Here is a 14,233-nt window from a genome sequence, read left to right as displayed (position 1 = left end):
CGTCAATAATTTACTCAAGAAAACATAACCCAATTTTTCAGATTATCTACTTGTTCTTTATGTTATCTTTCCAGTGTGTGCTTCTAGCCCTGTAAGGGGTGCATGTTGAATGGGACACCCTAAAATAACCAAGGGAGTTTACATATTGGGTGCCTCCAAGACCCACACACGCTGCCAGGACGCCCCGGAGGCTGGGCAGACGGTGAGGCCGACTTTGCCCTTGGAGAGCCTGTCACGTGCTCTGCTGTTTGTAATTGCCGATATTTCTCCGGCGATGAGCCACCACGTCAGGAAGGCACCCGGGTGCCAGAGACTGTGTTGTGCTCTCATCTAATTGCCAGAACAATCCCAGAGGTGGGGGAGGCATTTTTGCCCCCATGCTGTGGATTAAGAAACTGAAGCTCAGAGAGGGTAAGTGACTTGCCCAAGGTCCCACAGCCGGGAAGCGATGATGCTGTTTGACTCTAACACCTGGGCTCTTACAGCTTCGAGCTTGTTTGAAGTCATGATTTTTTTTTATAACTGCTTTCCATACTCACAGAAGGGTCTTAGATGATCGGTTAACAGGGAATAGGAAATTTTCTAAGTTACGAAAAAGAAAGGAAGAAAGAGACGGTGTGAAAACCACAAGATGTTGCATGCGCTGCTTGGAATCGGGGTTTTCTAGGAACACTGATAACTCTTTGGTGGTGTTATTCATGTGGTACGTGCCGCGTGTGGGAAGCAGCCCAGAAGACCCCGGTCTTCATCCAGGCAGGACCGGGGAATGTCTGCTGCACGAGAGGCGTGCTGGGGCTACCTGCTACCAGCTCATGAGAGCCAGTTCTTTGTTTTTATTTAAAAAAATGTTTCTTTGTTTTTGAGAGAGAGACAGAGACGGGCAGAGGGAGAGGGAGACACAGAATCCGAAGCAGGCTCCAGGCTCTGGGCTGTCAGCACAGAGCCCGACACGGGGCTCCAACTCACGGACCGTGAGATCATGTCCTGAGCCGACATCGGATGCTTAACTAACTGAGCCACCCTGGTGCCCCCCATGAGAGCCAGGTATTAAATGCCCAGGAATTTTGTGAGCTGGTTGATAAGAAGCCATTAATAAAAATTAAATGATATGAACTTACAATTAAACGATAGTAGAAACAAAAGTAACATAGTTAACACTCACCCTTCCGAATTATATTACATTATTTTACAGCTCTCCATGCTCTTGAGGTGATTTAACCCTACGTGTGCATGCTACCTCACGTCTCCCTGTATCTCTGTATTCAGCGATGTTTTCCTGGTCTCTTGAGATTGACCATGGTGGGAGTATTTACACCACAGAAATAGCAAACACTGTAAATCAGAGCTTGATCTGTTTTGTGTTGTCAACTGTCCACACTGAAGAAGGTTCTGGAGAAAATGTTAACAATGCAGGGCACCTGTGTGGCTCAGTCGGTTAAAGGTCCAACTTCGGCTCAGGTCACGATCTTGACGGTTCGTGGGTTCGAGCCCCACGTCGGGCTCTGTGCTGACGGCTCAGAGCCTGGAACCTGCTTCGGGTTCTGGGTCTCCCTCTCTCTGCCCCTCCCCCATTCTCTCTCTCTCTCTCAAAAATAAATAAACATGAAAAAATTAAAAAAAAAAAAAGAGGAGAGTTCTGACACTTGCTACAACACGGACGGACCATGGGGACATTACACTCTGTAAGTGAAGGGAGATGGTCACCAACGGACAAACACTGTGAGATTCCACTTCTGTGAGGGGCCCGGAGCGGTCAAGTTCACAGAGACAGAAAGAGTGGCGGCTGGGGGAGCGAGGAAGAGGGAGGGAGCTTTCACGTAACGGGCACCGGGTTTCGGATTGGGAAGAGGGAGAACGTTCCGGAGATGGCTGTACGGCAGTGTGAGTGCAGTGACAGAACTATATGCTCACAAGAGGTTCAGACGGTAAATGTTTTCGGTATTTTGCCACCACTTTAAAATCTAAAAATGAAAAACGAACAAAAATAACGAAGTGCCTCCAAGGTTTGGGGGAGGGTGACAGAAATGGATGGAAAGGTTCTGGAAGCGGGTGGTAGTGACGGCTACGGAACCCCGTAAACGTGCAAACACCGAACGGCACACGTACAAACGGGTGAGGTGTGTGTGGTGCAAGTTATATTCGAGGAAGCTGTTAAAAGCAGGCAAGCAAACGTGGTCACGAGGAACCCTTTGGGGGTGATGAGTTTGCTCACTGCCTTGATGATGGTCCGTCTGGCACACGCCTAAGTCAAAGTCGATCAAGTTACATCCTTTAAACACCTGCAGCTTTCTTGCCTGTCAGTCTGTCTCCAAAAACCGGTTTTTAAAAAGCGGCACAGGGGCGCCCGGGGGTCTCCGTCAGTTAAGTGCCCCATCTCGATCTCGGCTCAGGTCATATAACCTCGCGGTTCGTGAGTTCGTGGAACACAGGGCTCCACGCTGACCTTGCGGAGCCTGCTCGGGATCCCCTCTCTCTCCTCTCTCTGCCCCTCCCCAGCTTGCACACTCTTAAAAATAAATAAAGTGTCTAAAAAAAAAAAAAGCGGCACAGTTTTCCATATGCGAAGAACTCCTTGTACTTTTTAAAATGACGTCCCCTTTTGATGGATAGCTAGCTTTCAATTTTTGTGTCCCTATAAATAACATTTCCATAAATACCTTTGTGTGAAAGCAGGCAGATGTCGTCTGTCCCCCTGTCCCCTACTGGCAAGCCACAGAATGAGAATCTCCCAGGCGGGGGGCCTGGGAACCTGTAATTTTATGGGACATTCCAAATACATTCTTATACTCAATCATACGTGTTTGACAAACATTGACTCACGCTTCACAGACTTGGGTTTATAGGCTTGGCGTTTGAGACTCTGTTTTCTTTGGTTCCTGAAACAATCTGTAAATGCTTTAGAGGAGGAGTTCCAAATTTAGGTTTTCCTTGTGTTGGGGGCACGTCGGAATCACCAGGGAGCTTGTGAGAACGCATATTCCCCAGTGCACACCCCGTTCCCAGGGAGGCTGGGGAGGGTTGCCAGATTTAACATAAATATATAGATTTAAAAAAATCTAGGGGCGCCTGGGTGGCTCAGTCGGTTAAGCGTCTGACTTCAGCTCAGGTTATGGTCTTGCGGTCTGTGAGTTCGGGCCCCACGTCGGGCTCTGGGCTGACAGCTCAGAGCCTGGAGCCTGCTCTGGATTCTGTGTCTCCCTCTCTCTCTGACCCTCCCCCCATTCGTGCTCAGTCTCTCTCTGTCTCAAAAATAAGTAAATGTTAAAAAAATTTTTTAAAAACCTAAATAAAATACAGTGTGTCCAATTAACTCTGAATTTCAGATAAACAACAAATAATTTTTTTTAAGCATAAGTGGCCTTTTGCAATATTTGGGATATACTTATACTAAACAATTATTTGGCGTTTATCTGCAGTTCAGATTTAGCTGGGTGTCCTGTATTTTATCTGTCAATCTTTTTAAAAAAGTTTTTTTAACTTTTTAATTTATTTTTGAGAGACAAAGAGAGACAGAGCATGAGTGGCAGAGGGGCAGAGAGAGAGAGGGAGACACAGAATCCGAAGCAGGCTCCAGGCTCTGAGCTGTCAGCACAGAGCCCGACGCGGGGCTCGAACTCACAAACCATGAGATCATGACCTGAGGTGAAGCTGACGCTTAACCAACTGAGCCACCCAGGCGCCCCATCTGTCAACCTTAAGTACGAGTCCTTGGGCCTGGATGAGGCCCAGGGATCTGCATGCTTGGTCTGCTCCCCACAGGGTTTGAAGTACTGGGGGGTCCTTGGAGCCCACGTTGAAACCTTGATCAGGTCAACACCTTCCGGGTCGGGAGCCCCTCCTCGGTGCTGCCACAGGACCCTGGTACGGTCCATGAGCAAACACACTTTAATGATCTAAGGGGGATAAGGCAGCTGTGCAGTAGCAGAAAAATCTGTCCCCCATCTTCAAAGCCAAAGGTGATGGATGTGACATCGTGGCTCCTGCAGCCTGAGGGATTCTGTTGATCTGCCTGGGGTGCATATTTAGGGCTGCCTGAGGGCTCAAAACCCCAGGATTCCGTGTAGATCCTCTGAATTTAATTTATTTATACTCGGCCTTGTCCCCGAAAGGATTTTAAGCCTTGGAGGTCTGACTCAACGTAGCATTCTTGGGGGTGGTAAGATAAATGCGCCATCTCTCTGGGACACGCATGGCAGAGATTCATTCCGTGCTCACCGGGAATGGACGCTGTGCTAGTTTTACGATTATAATCATCTCAACCCTCAAGATGAGCCTGCAAGGTCACTGCTGCCATTGGCCCCATTCTGTAGGTGAGGAAACAGAGGTTCTGAGGGGTCCGGTGGCTCGCTCAAGAGCACACAAAAGTATGCAAGTGGCAGAGCTGGGATCCTGATCAAAGCCCGTGTTGCTAACCCCCTCCTCCCGCCCCCATCCCACCTCTCTGGTAAACAGCACGTTCCTCGTGACTGAGGTTTAATGGGGAAGTTCTGTATTACATTTGGCTTAAACCGGGGCCACGTTCTGGGTCAGGACCCCGGGGACATTTCTGATCGGGGGCATAAGAACAGCTGCTATGCGTTGAGTGTCTGCTCCGGGCGGACGTTGACTTTCGGGCTCTACAGCCAGATCGATGCCAGGCCGTGCTGGCAAGCCCGAGACCCAGGCCTAGAAAGAACCCTGCTCGGGGGGCACAGAGCGAGGAAGCTGCAGACGGCTGATCTGCCTAAAAAGAAGCATCCATCTCTGAGTTTTCAAAAGCGCATCCTGCCTTCCATCTGCCCTGATCAAGCTTTGCATTTTCAGCAAAACGCTACGCTTAGTTCTGGGTTTGCCACGGTGCAAAATTTACATGTCATTCCAGGAAATGCCCAGAAGAGGGCGCGAGGACTCACGCCCCGCCAGGATCCACCGGGATAGGTGTGAACCTTGCCGGGTCCAGTCGGTGAGCGTCACTGGTGTGCATGGTGTGAAATCCGAGGGGCGCACGGCGGACAAGGACCACCCTTTGGACGCACAGGGGTCTGGACTCACCGAGGATGGGTTTTCGATGACCAGTTCGTAGGTCAGCCCTCCAGACCCAAATCTCAGGATGTCTCCGGGTAGCAGCTTCACAGCCACATTCTGAATGTGGCACTCGTTGACGAAGGTGCCGTTTCTGGAATTGAAGTCCTGGAGAACAAAGCTGTCCTCGGCCTCATTATATTCAATGAGCGCATGATGGTTGTCGATGTCAGGAGACTGAAATACATAAGGAAGGCGGCTGTAACCAAGAAAACAAGAATAAACGGCAGGGGCCCCTCACATTTACTGCTGAGCACTGGGTATCAGAAGGTGCTAGGCGCCTCGCCTGGCTGGCTGGTCACCACAGCCCTCATTTAAAAACGATGACAGGTGGAGCGCCTGGGTGGCTTGGTCAGTTAAGTGTCCGACTTCGGCTCAGGTCATGATCTCAGGGCCCGTGAGTTCGAGCCCCGCGTCGGGCTCTGTGCTGACTGCTCAGAGCCTGGAGCCTGTTTCAGATTCTGTGTCTCCCTCTCTCTCTGCCCCTCCCCTGTTCATGCTCTGTCTCTCTCTGGCTCAAAAACAAATAAACGTTAAAAAAAATTTTTTTAAATAAAAAAAATAAATAAATAAAAATGATGACAGGTAGAGTCAGGGAAGATAGCGACCCGGCCAAGGTCACATGGATAGTGTCTGGTGGGGCTGGGGTATGTCTTCTCTCTGACTCCAGACCCCAGAGCAGGTGCCCAAGTTGTTGGCTGGGGATCCGGCAGCATGGAGGCAAAGGGAACTCTGTGGAGTCTGGATGAGCACGTGTCTGGCCAGGGAATCGGCCACTTTCTATATCCCTGACCCCACATAGGTATGCTTTTGATCATCCCGAACAGCAGGACAGAAAGCAAAAATGGCCCCAAACCCAAACCAGAAAGGTCACTTGGCAGGTGGCAACTGTCCACCTTCCTGTAAGGAAAACACCAAGTTCATGGGATAAAGTACATAGAGGTAAACGGGGGGGGGGGGGGGTGTTCCTAATGATTGGCGTTCATTACTTTTGTGTTCAACTCATTAAAAAAATAACATTTCAAAAAATATTACAGAAAATGAGAACCGGAAAAAAGCACAAAGAAGACATGAAAATCACCTAGGCTCCCATCCCCCCAGAGCCAGGCGCCGTGAACATCCTTCTAGTCTGTCTGTGCTTACAATCTTGTGAAAAAGTTGAAAGAAAATTGAGATCACAGCACATCACCTAGTTTTATAACCACCTTTAGAAAAGCTTGGTGTGCAATGAAGATTGTCCCATGTGATTAGCTATTTCTATTGCTTCTTAAAAGCTACGCAGAATTTATCTAATCGAAGATGATCTACCTTTTTTTTTTTTATTTTTTTGTAAGTAGGCTTCATGCCCAGCGTGGAGCCCACTGCGGGGCTTGAGCTCATGGCTGAGATCAAGACCTGAGCTGGGATCCAGAGTCGGACACTTGACTCACCGAGCCACCCACGTGCCCCAATGATCTACTTTTTAATAGGAGGCGTGGTGTGATTACATTTCCAAAAAGAGAGGGACCCCAGACGGTGTGTCTGTGAATTGGCAGTGGAGGGCAGAAGGCTCTGCTGTAATTTCGCTTTGATCAGAAGACCGAGCAGGGCCCAGTGGCCAGAAGGAAATACCATATTCCCCTGGCCGTGGGGCTCTGGACTGTGGCTGCAGGGCATATGTGAAGCCTTTCTCTTTTCAGGACACTGCCTATGAGACATCCACTTCAGCCTGCGACTTTGCAATTATTTTCTAAATTTATCTTCTCGTGGGGCGCGTGGGTGGTTCAGTCGGTTGAGCGTCCAACTCTTGATTTCGGCTCCGGTCATGATCTCACGGTTCGTGAGATCAAGCCCCGCATGGGGCTCTGTGCTGACACTGTGGAGCCTGCATGGGATTCTCTCTTCTCTCTCTGCCCCTCCCCTGCTTGGATGCACCTGTTTTCTCTCTCTCTCTCTCTCTCTCTCTCTCAAAATAAATAAATAAACATTTAAATGTGTCCTCCTGGAGTGCCTCATCCAACTTCATACGAAGAGTACTTGCATTTAGAAATTGACAGTGAAGCCTCAAAATGCAATAATAACCAGTCACTTGTATCCATAATAGACTAATTGCTTATGTTATGCTGTTATATAACAATACAACAGCTTGTATTAATAGACTATATTAATTAAACATTACATGCCAGGAAATGTGCTAAGCGCTCTCCTGCATTATCCATTTCATCTACACAACAGCCCAAAGGGATAGTTCTCTATTTTGTAGATAAGGAAACTGAGGCACAGAATGATTACATTTGTGCAGAGTTACCCAGCTTGACTACCCTGGCTTCTACTCGGATTTGCTTCGTTCAAACGTCTGTGTTCTTACTCACTTTGCAAATTTTTATCATACACTTGGGCACTCAAAATATTGAAATGCAGAAAGAAAGCAGGAGTAACTATATTAATTTCAGACGGAAAAGACTTCAGAGCCAGGAGTATTCTCAGGGATAAAGAGAAGATACAAGGATATGATGATAAAGGAGTCAGTTCTCCAAGAAGACATAACAATCCTTAATTGTATATGCCTAACGATGAAGCATCAGAATAAATGAGGCAAAAACTGATAGAGGTTCAAGAAGAAATAGACAAATTCATTATGAGAGTTAGAGACTTCAACATTCCTGTTTCAGTAATGGACAGATCCAGCAGGCAGAAAGTTAGTAAGGATAAAGCTGAACTGAACAACACCGTTAATCAATTAGATCTAATTGACAGGTACAGACAATTTCACCAAACAACAACAAAATGCACGTTGTTCTCACACTCACATGGAACGTTCCCCAAGATAGACCCCATTCTGGGCCACAAACCATAACAAATTGAAAAGGACAGAAATCCTACACAGCATGCCTTCAGCCTACAATGGAATCAGACTAGAAATCAATAGCAGAAAAATAACTGAAAATTACAAAATATTTGGAGATTAAACGACACACTTCTATTTTTTTTTTTTCATTTTATTTTGAGATAATTTTATTTTATTTTATTTTTTTTATTTTTTAATATATGAAATTTACTGTCAAATTGGTTTCCATACAACACCCAGTGCTCATCCCAAAAGGTGCCCTCCTCAATACCCATCACCCACCCTGCCCTCCCTCCCACCCTGCCCTCCCTCCCACCCCCCGTCAACCCTCAGTTTGTTCTCAGTTTTTAACAGTCTCTTATGCTTTGGCTCTCTCCCACTCTAACCTCTTTTTTTTTTTTTTTTTTCCTTCCCCTCCCCCATGGGTTTCTGTTATGTTTCTCAGGATCCACATAAGAGTGAAACCATATGGTATCTGTAAACGACACACTTCTAAACAGCCTGTGGGTCAAGGAGAAGCCTCAAGAAAAATAAAAAAAAAATTACCTAAATGAAATGAAAGTAAATGCAAATGAAAATACAACTTATCAGAATTTGTGGGATTCAGTGAAAGCAGGGCTAAGAGGGAAGTTTATAGCATGGAATGCATACATTGGGAAAGAAGAAAGACTTTAAATCAATAATCTAAGCTTTCACCTTGGGAAAGCCTAACCCAAACAGAAGAAATGAAGCAAAAATTCAGACAGAAATGAATGAAATAAAAAGCAGGAAAATAATAGAGAAACATCAGTGAAACCAAAAGTTGATTCTTTGAAAAGATCAGTAAAATTGACAAGCCTCTAGCAGGCTAACCAAGAACAAGAGAGAGAGAGGGTACAAGTTACTAAAACCAGAAATGAAAGAGAGAGGTTCACTACTGATCACATAAATATTAAAGATAACAAAGGAATATTATAAACAATTCTATGCCCACAAATTTGATAACTTAGACGAAGCTGACCAACTCCTTGAAAGATACAATGTACCAAAACTCATACAAGGAGAAATAAATAATCGGAATAGGCCCATATCTATTAAAGAATTTTAATCAATAATGAATAACTTTCCAGAAAGCACCTGGTTCCTGGTACAGAAAGCACCAGGTTCAGATGGGTTCACTGGTGAATTCCATCAAACACTTAAGGAAAAAACGATACCAGTTCTCTACAATCTCTTTCAGAAAATCGAAGCAGAAGAAACACTTCCTAACTCATTCTGTGAGGACAACATTAGTCTAATACCAAAACCAGATAAAGATATTACAAGAAGGGACAACTTCAGACCAGTATCTCTCATGAACACAGATGAAACATCCTCAACGAAATATTAGCAAATCCAATCCAACAATGTATACACCACAAGCAAGTGGGATTCATTTCAGGTAAGCAAGGCTGGTTCAGCATTTGAAAATCAATTAATGAGGGGCGCCTGGGTGGCTCAGTTGGTTAAGCCGCCGACTTTGGCTCAGGTCATGATCTCGTGGTCCGTGAGTTCGAGCCCCGCGTCGGGCTCTGTGCTGACAGCTCAGAGCCTGGAGCCTGTTTCAGATTCTGTGTCTCCCTCTCTCTGACCCTCCCCTGTTCATGCTCTGTTTCTCCCTGTCTCAAAAATAAATAAAAACGTTAAAAAAAAAAATAAAAAAAGAAAATCAATTAATGCTGTCCATCACCTCAACAGGCTAGAGAAGAAAAGCCACATGATCACAGCCCGGTGAAGAAAGAGCATTTGACAAAATCCAACATCCATTTGTGATCACACACACACACACACACACACACACACACACACACACTTGTGGCAAATTAGGAATAGAGGGGAACTTCCTCAACTTGATAAATAACATCTACAAAAACCCTAAAGCTAACATCATACTTAATGGTGAGAAACTAGAAACCTTCTCATTAAGATCAGGAACAGGACAAGGATGTCCTCTTTCACACTTCTTTTTTAACACGGTACTGTGTCCTAGCCAGGGCAGGCAATAAGACAAGGAAATAAAAGGTATACGGATTGGAAAGGAAGAAATAAAACTGTCTCTATTTGCAGATGACATGACTGCCTATGTAGAAAATCCCCATGAATCAACAAAAACACTCCTAGAACTAGTAAGCAATTATAGCAAGGTTGTAGGATACAAAATTAATATACAAAAGTCAGTTGCTTTCCTATATACCAGAAATGAACAACTGGAATTGGAAGTGAAAAACACAACACCATTTACATTAGCAGCAGAAAGAAAAGAAAAGAAAAAAAAAGAGAAAGAAAGAAAGAAAGAAAGGGAGGGAGGGAGGGAGGGAGGAAGGAGGGAAGGAAGGAGGGAAGGAAGGAAGGAAGGAAGATAGATTAAGAAAGAGTGAAAGACCAGACAGACAGACTTAGGTAGAAGTCTAATAGAATATGTAAAGATATATATGAAGAAAACTATAAAATATTGATGAAAGAATCAAAGAAGATCCAAATAAATGAAAAGATAGCCTGTGTTTATTTGCAATTCCTTAAATGATACATGATGGTCAGCATCTTTTCATAAGCTTATTGCCATCTGTAGATCTTCTTGGGTAAGGTGTCTGTTCATATCTTTCGCCCAGTTTTAAATTGGGTTGTTTCCTTATTGTTGAATTTTAAGACTCATTTACTTTGGACACATGTTTATAGCATCATTATCCCTAAAACTGAAGCCACCAAGATGTCTTTTAAAAGGCGAATGGATAAGCAAACTGTGGTACATCCACACAATGAAATAAAATTCAGTGATGAAAAGAAATGCGCTACCGAGCCAGAAAAAGACACAGAGGAACCATGCAAATGCGCATCACTTGGTGCAAGAAGCCGGTCTGAAAAGGCCACAGAGTGTATAACTTCAACCATATGAAATTCTGAAAAAAGTAAAACTATAGAGACAGTAAAGAGGTCAGTGGTTTCCAGGGGCTCTAGTGGATGTGGGGCGGGATGAATATGTGGAACACAGGGGGTTCAGGGTGGTGAAACTATTCTGTATGATGCTGCAGTGGTGGGTACTTATCAGACATGGGCCGAAACCCACAGAATATGCAATGCCTAATGTCAACTATGGACTTTAGTTAATGATAACATATCAATATTGGTTTGTCAGTGGTAACAAATGTCCCATGTGAAAGCAAGATGTTAATAATAGGGGAAGCTCTGTGTGTGTTGGGGGCGGGTATACGGGAACTTTGTACGCTATCTGCTCAATTTCCTATAAACCTCAATCCGTTCTAAAAAAGAAAGCATTTTTTAAAAAAACACTACAGCACGTTAGTTCTTTGGGAAATTCCACTCACGTCATGGTCATCCCCATACCCACTGATCCCTACGCTCCATGAACCCTGGGTAACCCATCGAGGAGAGAAATTTTATGTGCTGCATTTTGTTTTCCTTTTCCCAAGCCTCGTTCCTCTCCGTTCCTCAGTAGCTGCCAGGCCATTATTAAGAAATCAAAGCAAGCAGGAAGTTTTGAATGACTGCATAAAAGTGGGAGGAGCCTCTGTCACAGGTTAGGCCAAGAGAGTGCTTCCTGGGACCATCTTATAATATGAGACCCTCCGCTTCCTTGGAGATTTGCTAAAAGCTCTTACTGGACAGAAGCCCTGCTGCTAATATAGGCTGAATGTATGAGCTCCGTCCTGCTGAGCTGTCCCGCTACTCACACTGGGTGTGAGCCACTGGGCGACTCAGTTGGATAAGCATCTGACTCTTGACTTTGGCTCAGATCATGATCTCCCCGTTCATGAGGCTGAGCCCTGCATCGGGCTCTGTGCGGACAGCATGGAGCCTGCTTGGGATGCTCTCCCTCTCTCTCTGCCCCTCCCCCACGCTCACGCTCGCCCTCTCTCTCTCTCTCTCTCTCAAACTAAATAAATCCACTTTAAAGAAATTAAGAATAATATCATCATACGATCCATCGAGCCCACTTTTGGGTAAACATCCAAAAGAACGAAAAGCAAGGGCTTGAAGAGAGATTTGTACACCCGTGTTCACGACTCTACTCCCAACAGCGGGGAGGTGGAAACAACCCAGTGTCCACTGAGAAGTGGGCGGATAAGCAAAATGTGCCGCGTACATAAAATGGAATATTATTCAGCCTTAAAGAGGAAGGACATGCCGAGGCACGCTACGACGCGGACGGACGTTGAAGACATTACGCTGAGTGAAATAAGCCAGTCGTAAGTAGGCGACGGCTGTCTGATCCTACCAGTACGAAGTACCTAGAGTTGCCAAGCTCACAGAAACAGAAAGTAAGACGGCGGCTGCCAGGGCCTAGGGGGAGGGGGAAACTGGGAATTGTTTGCCGGTTTAACAGGCATAGAGCCTCAGTGTCGCAAGATGAGAAAGTTCCGGTTGGTTATACGACAGCATGGACGCACTTAATGCTGCTAATCCGTACGCTTAACAAACAGTTCAGTTGGTAAACGTTACGTTTCACCGCAGTTTTAAACGTGGCTACGACAAAGTGTCTCACCCAACATCAAGATGCACGTGGCACTTCTGGGACCAAGATCTGTGCCCTTGACTTGTCCCCTATGCTTTTCAGAGTAGACGGGGATTAATTAATTAATTACATTATATAACGTTTACTTATTTACTTTTGAGAGACAGAGCACCAGCAGGGGAGGGGCAAAGATAGAGGGAGACACAGAATCCGAAGCAGGCTGCAGGCTCTAAGCTGTCAGCACAGAGCCTGACGTGGGGCTTGAACTCATGAACCCATGATCTGAGCTGAAGTCGGATCTTAACCAACTGAGCTACCCAGGTGCCCCGCGAGTAGAGAGGAGTGGGGTGGAACTGAATATGGACCATGCATTTAAAAAAAAAAAAGTCTCCTGCAGGGGTGCTTGGGGGGGGCTCAGTTGGTTAAGCATCTGACTCTTGATTTTGGCTCAGGTCATGATCTCGGGGTTCATGGGCTGGAGCCCCACGTTGGGCTCTGTGCTGATGGTGCGGAGCCTGCTTGGGATTCTCCCTCTTTCTCTCTGCCCCTCCCCTGCTTGCACACGTGCTCTCTTTCTCTCTCAAAATAAATAAATAAACATTAACAACTATTTAAAAAATTAAGGCAATTCAAATGAGGAAAGAGATGATCTTTCCTAAAATATTAAAAAAAAAAAAAAGTGTCCTGCATTTTAAATACCTTTTAAAAGTATTTAGTGAGTCCATAAAATACTGAGACTTCGACAAATCTGCTAATGATAAACATCTGCTCTGGTGACCGCTGGGCTTTGAGGAAGCCTCCCTGAGAAGCCGTTAGTTAGCCTGCCACCAAGGCTCCTGATGTATCTGGAACCTTCCTTCAGAGCCAGTTCTCAACCTTCATCTTCTGGAACTCATAAACCCAGTCTCGGAGCACGACCTCCTGACCCCCATCTTCCTCACCCTCCCTCCCTTCCTCTTTGATTCCTCGTGACCTCTGCTCCCTCACCCACTCCACGTGGGCATTCCCCTTCACCTGCCCTGGCCTGGCCCACCACCTCCTCCAACTCCACCTCTGTCCCTGTCTCCCTGCCACCCTCACACTCTGTCCTCAAGTCGGCCCAGTCTGGTCACATGCTGCTCTCTTCAGGCTCCCCAGCCACCGGTCCCTGGTGCTTGGCTTTTCATTCTACCTTGTTAACAGCCTTCCAGGTCCTCACCTTCTGTGCCCTGTCACATCCTCCACTTGCCCTCCAATCCTCGCCCACCCTCTCCCCCTGGCCCTCTGCCCCAGCAGGCCGGCCACGGGGCTGCATCGTGGGCTGACGGGCTCCTTGTCTCTGGTTTCTGGTTGGGTTTGGCCAGTGGGGGGATCAGACATTCCCCTTGCTCCCTCCCTGTGGGGACACCATGGGCTGGGCCCAACCCTCCACCAAAAGCCACAGCTGCCGTTGGGGATTCCAGGAGATGTCACCCCCTCACCCTTCGGGTCTGGGGGGGGGGGGTGGGGACAGCTCCTCACTCTCAGTGGCTCTGGGTGCCACACCATCCTGGCTGGTTTCTTTAAGCCTGACTGCCTCTGTCGGTGTCCCTTCATGAAGCACCCACTCTGGACGGCCCTCTGCTCCCTGCCAGGACCCAGAGTTCCAGCAGTGAGCAGCTCTCCGGCATGGCCTTCAAGTCCCCTTCCCGCAGCTGCCAAGGGGATCAGAGTGGTCTTGCTGTCACCCTGCCTGGTCTGGTCCTGGCTCACTGAGGGTCTCCCTCTTGTATCTTCTGGGGCGAGTCTCTTGCTGCTCTCCGGTTGCTTCCCTTGCAAAAGCGGGTTTGATATGCTGAGCTACACAGGACTGACAAAAGGTACGGTTTGGAGGAACT

General features: G+C 46.6%; 1 protein-coding gene across 10 annotated transcripts in view; it reads right to left on the bottom strand.

The window, feature by feature from the left end:
• FHAD1 (forkhead associated phosphopeptide binding domain 1) overlaps positions 1 to 14,233 on the bottom strand; it is a 134,901-nt gene that overhangs the window by 105,343 nt on the left and 15,325 nt on the right. For all 10 annotated transcript variants that reach the window (XR_006206768.1, XR_006206769.1, XM_042954231.1 and 7 more), the window contains exon 3: positions 5,032 to 5,238. Coding sequence is in view for 8 of the 10 variants with exons in the window: in XM_042954231.1 (XP_042810165.1) it covers positions 5,032 to 5,238 (207 nt within the window). In the remaining 2 variants the exon portion in view is untranslated. The remainder of the gene's footprint in view (positions 1 to 5,031; positions 5,239 to 14,233) is intronic.

This window comes from Panthera leo, chromosome C1, assembly GCF_018350215.1.
Source record: "Panthera leo isolate Ple1 chromosome C1, P.leo_Ple1_pat1.1, whole genome shotgun sequence".
Lineage (NCBI taxonomy): Eukaryota > Metazoa > Chordata > Mammalia > Carnivora > Felidae > Panthera > Panthera leo.
This window is presented reverse-complemented; position numbering and strand designations above follow the sequence as displayed.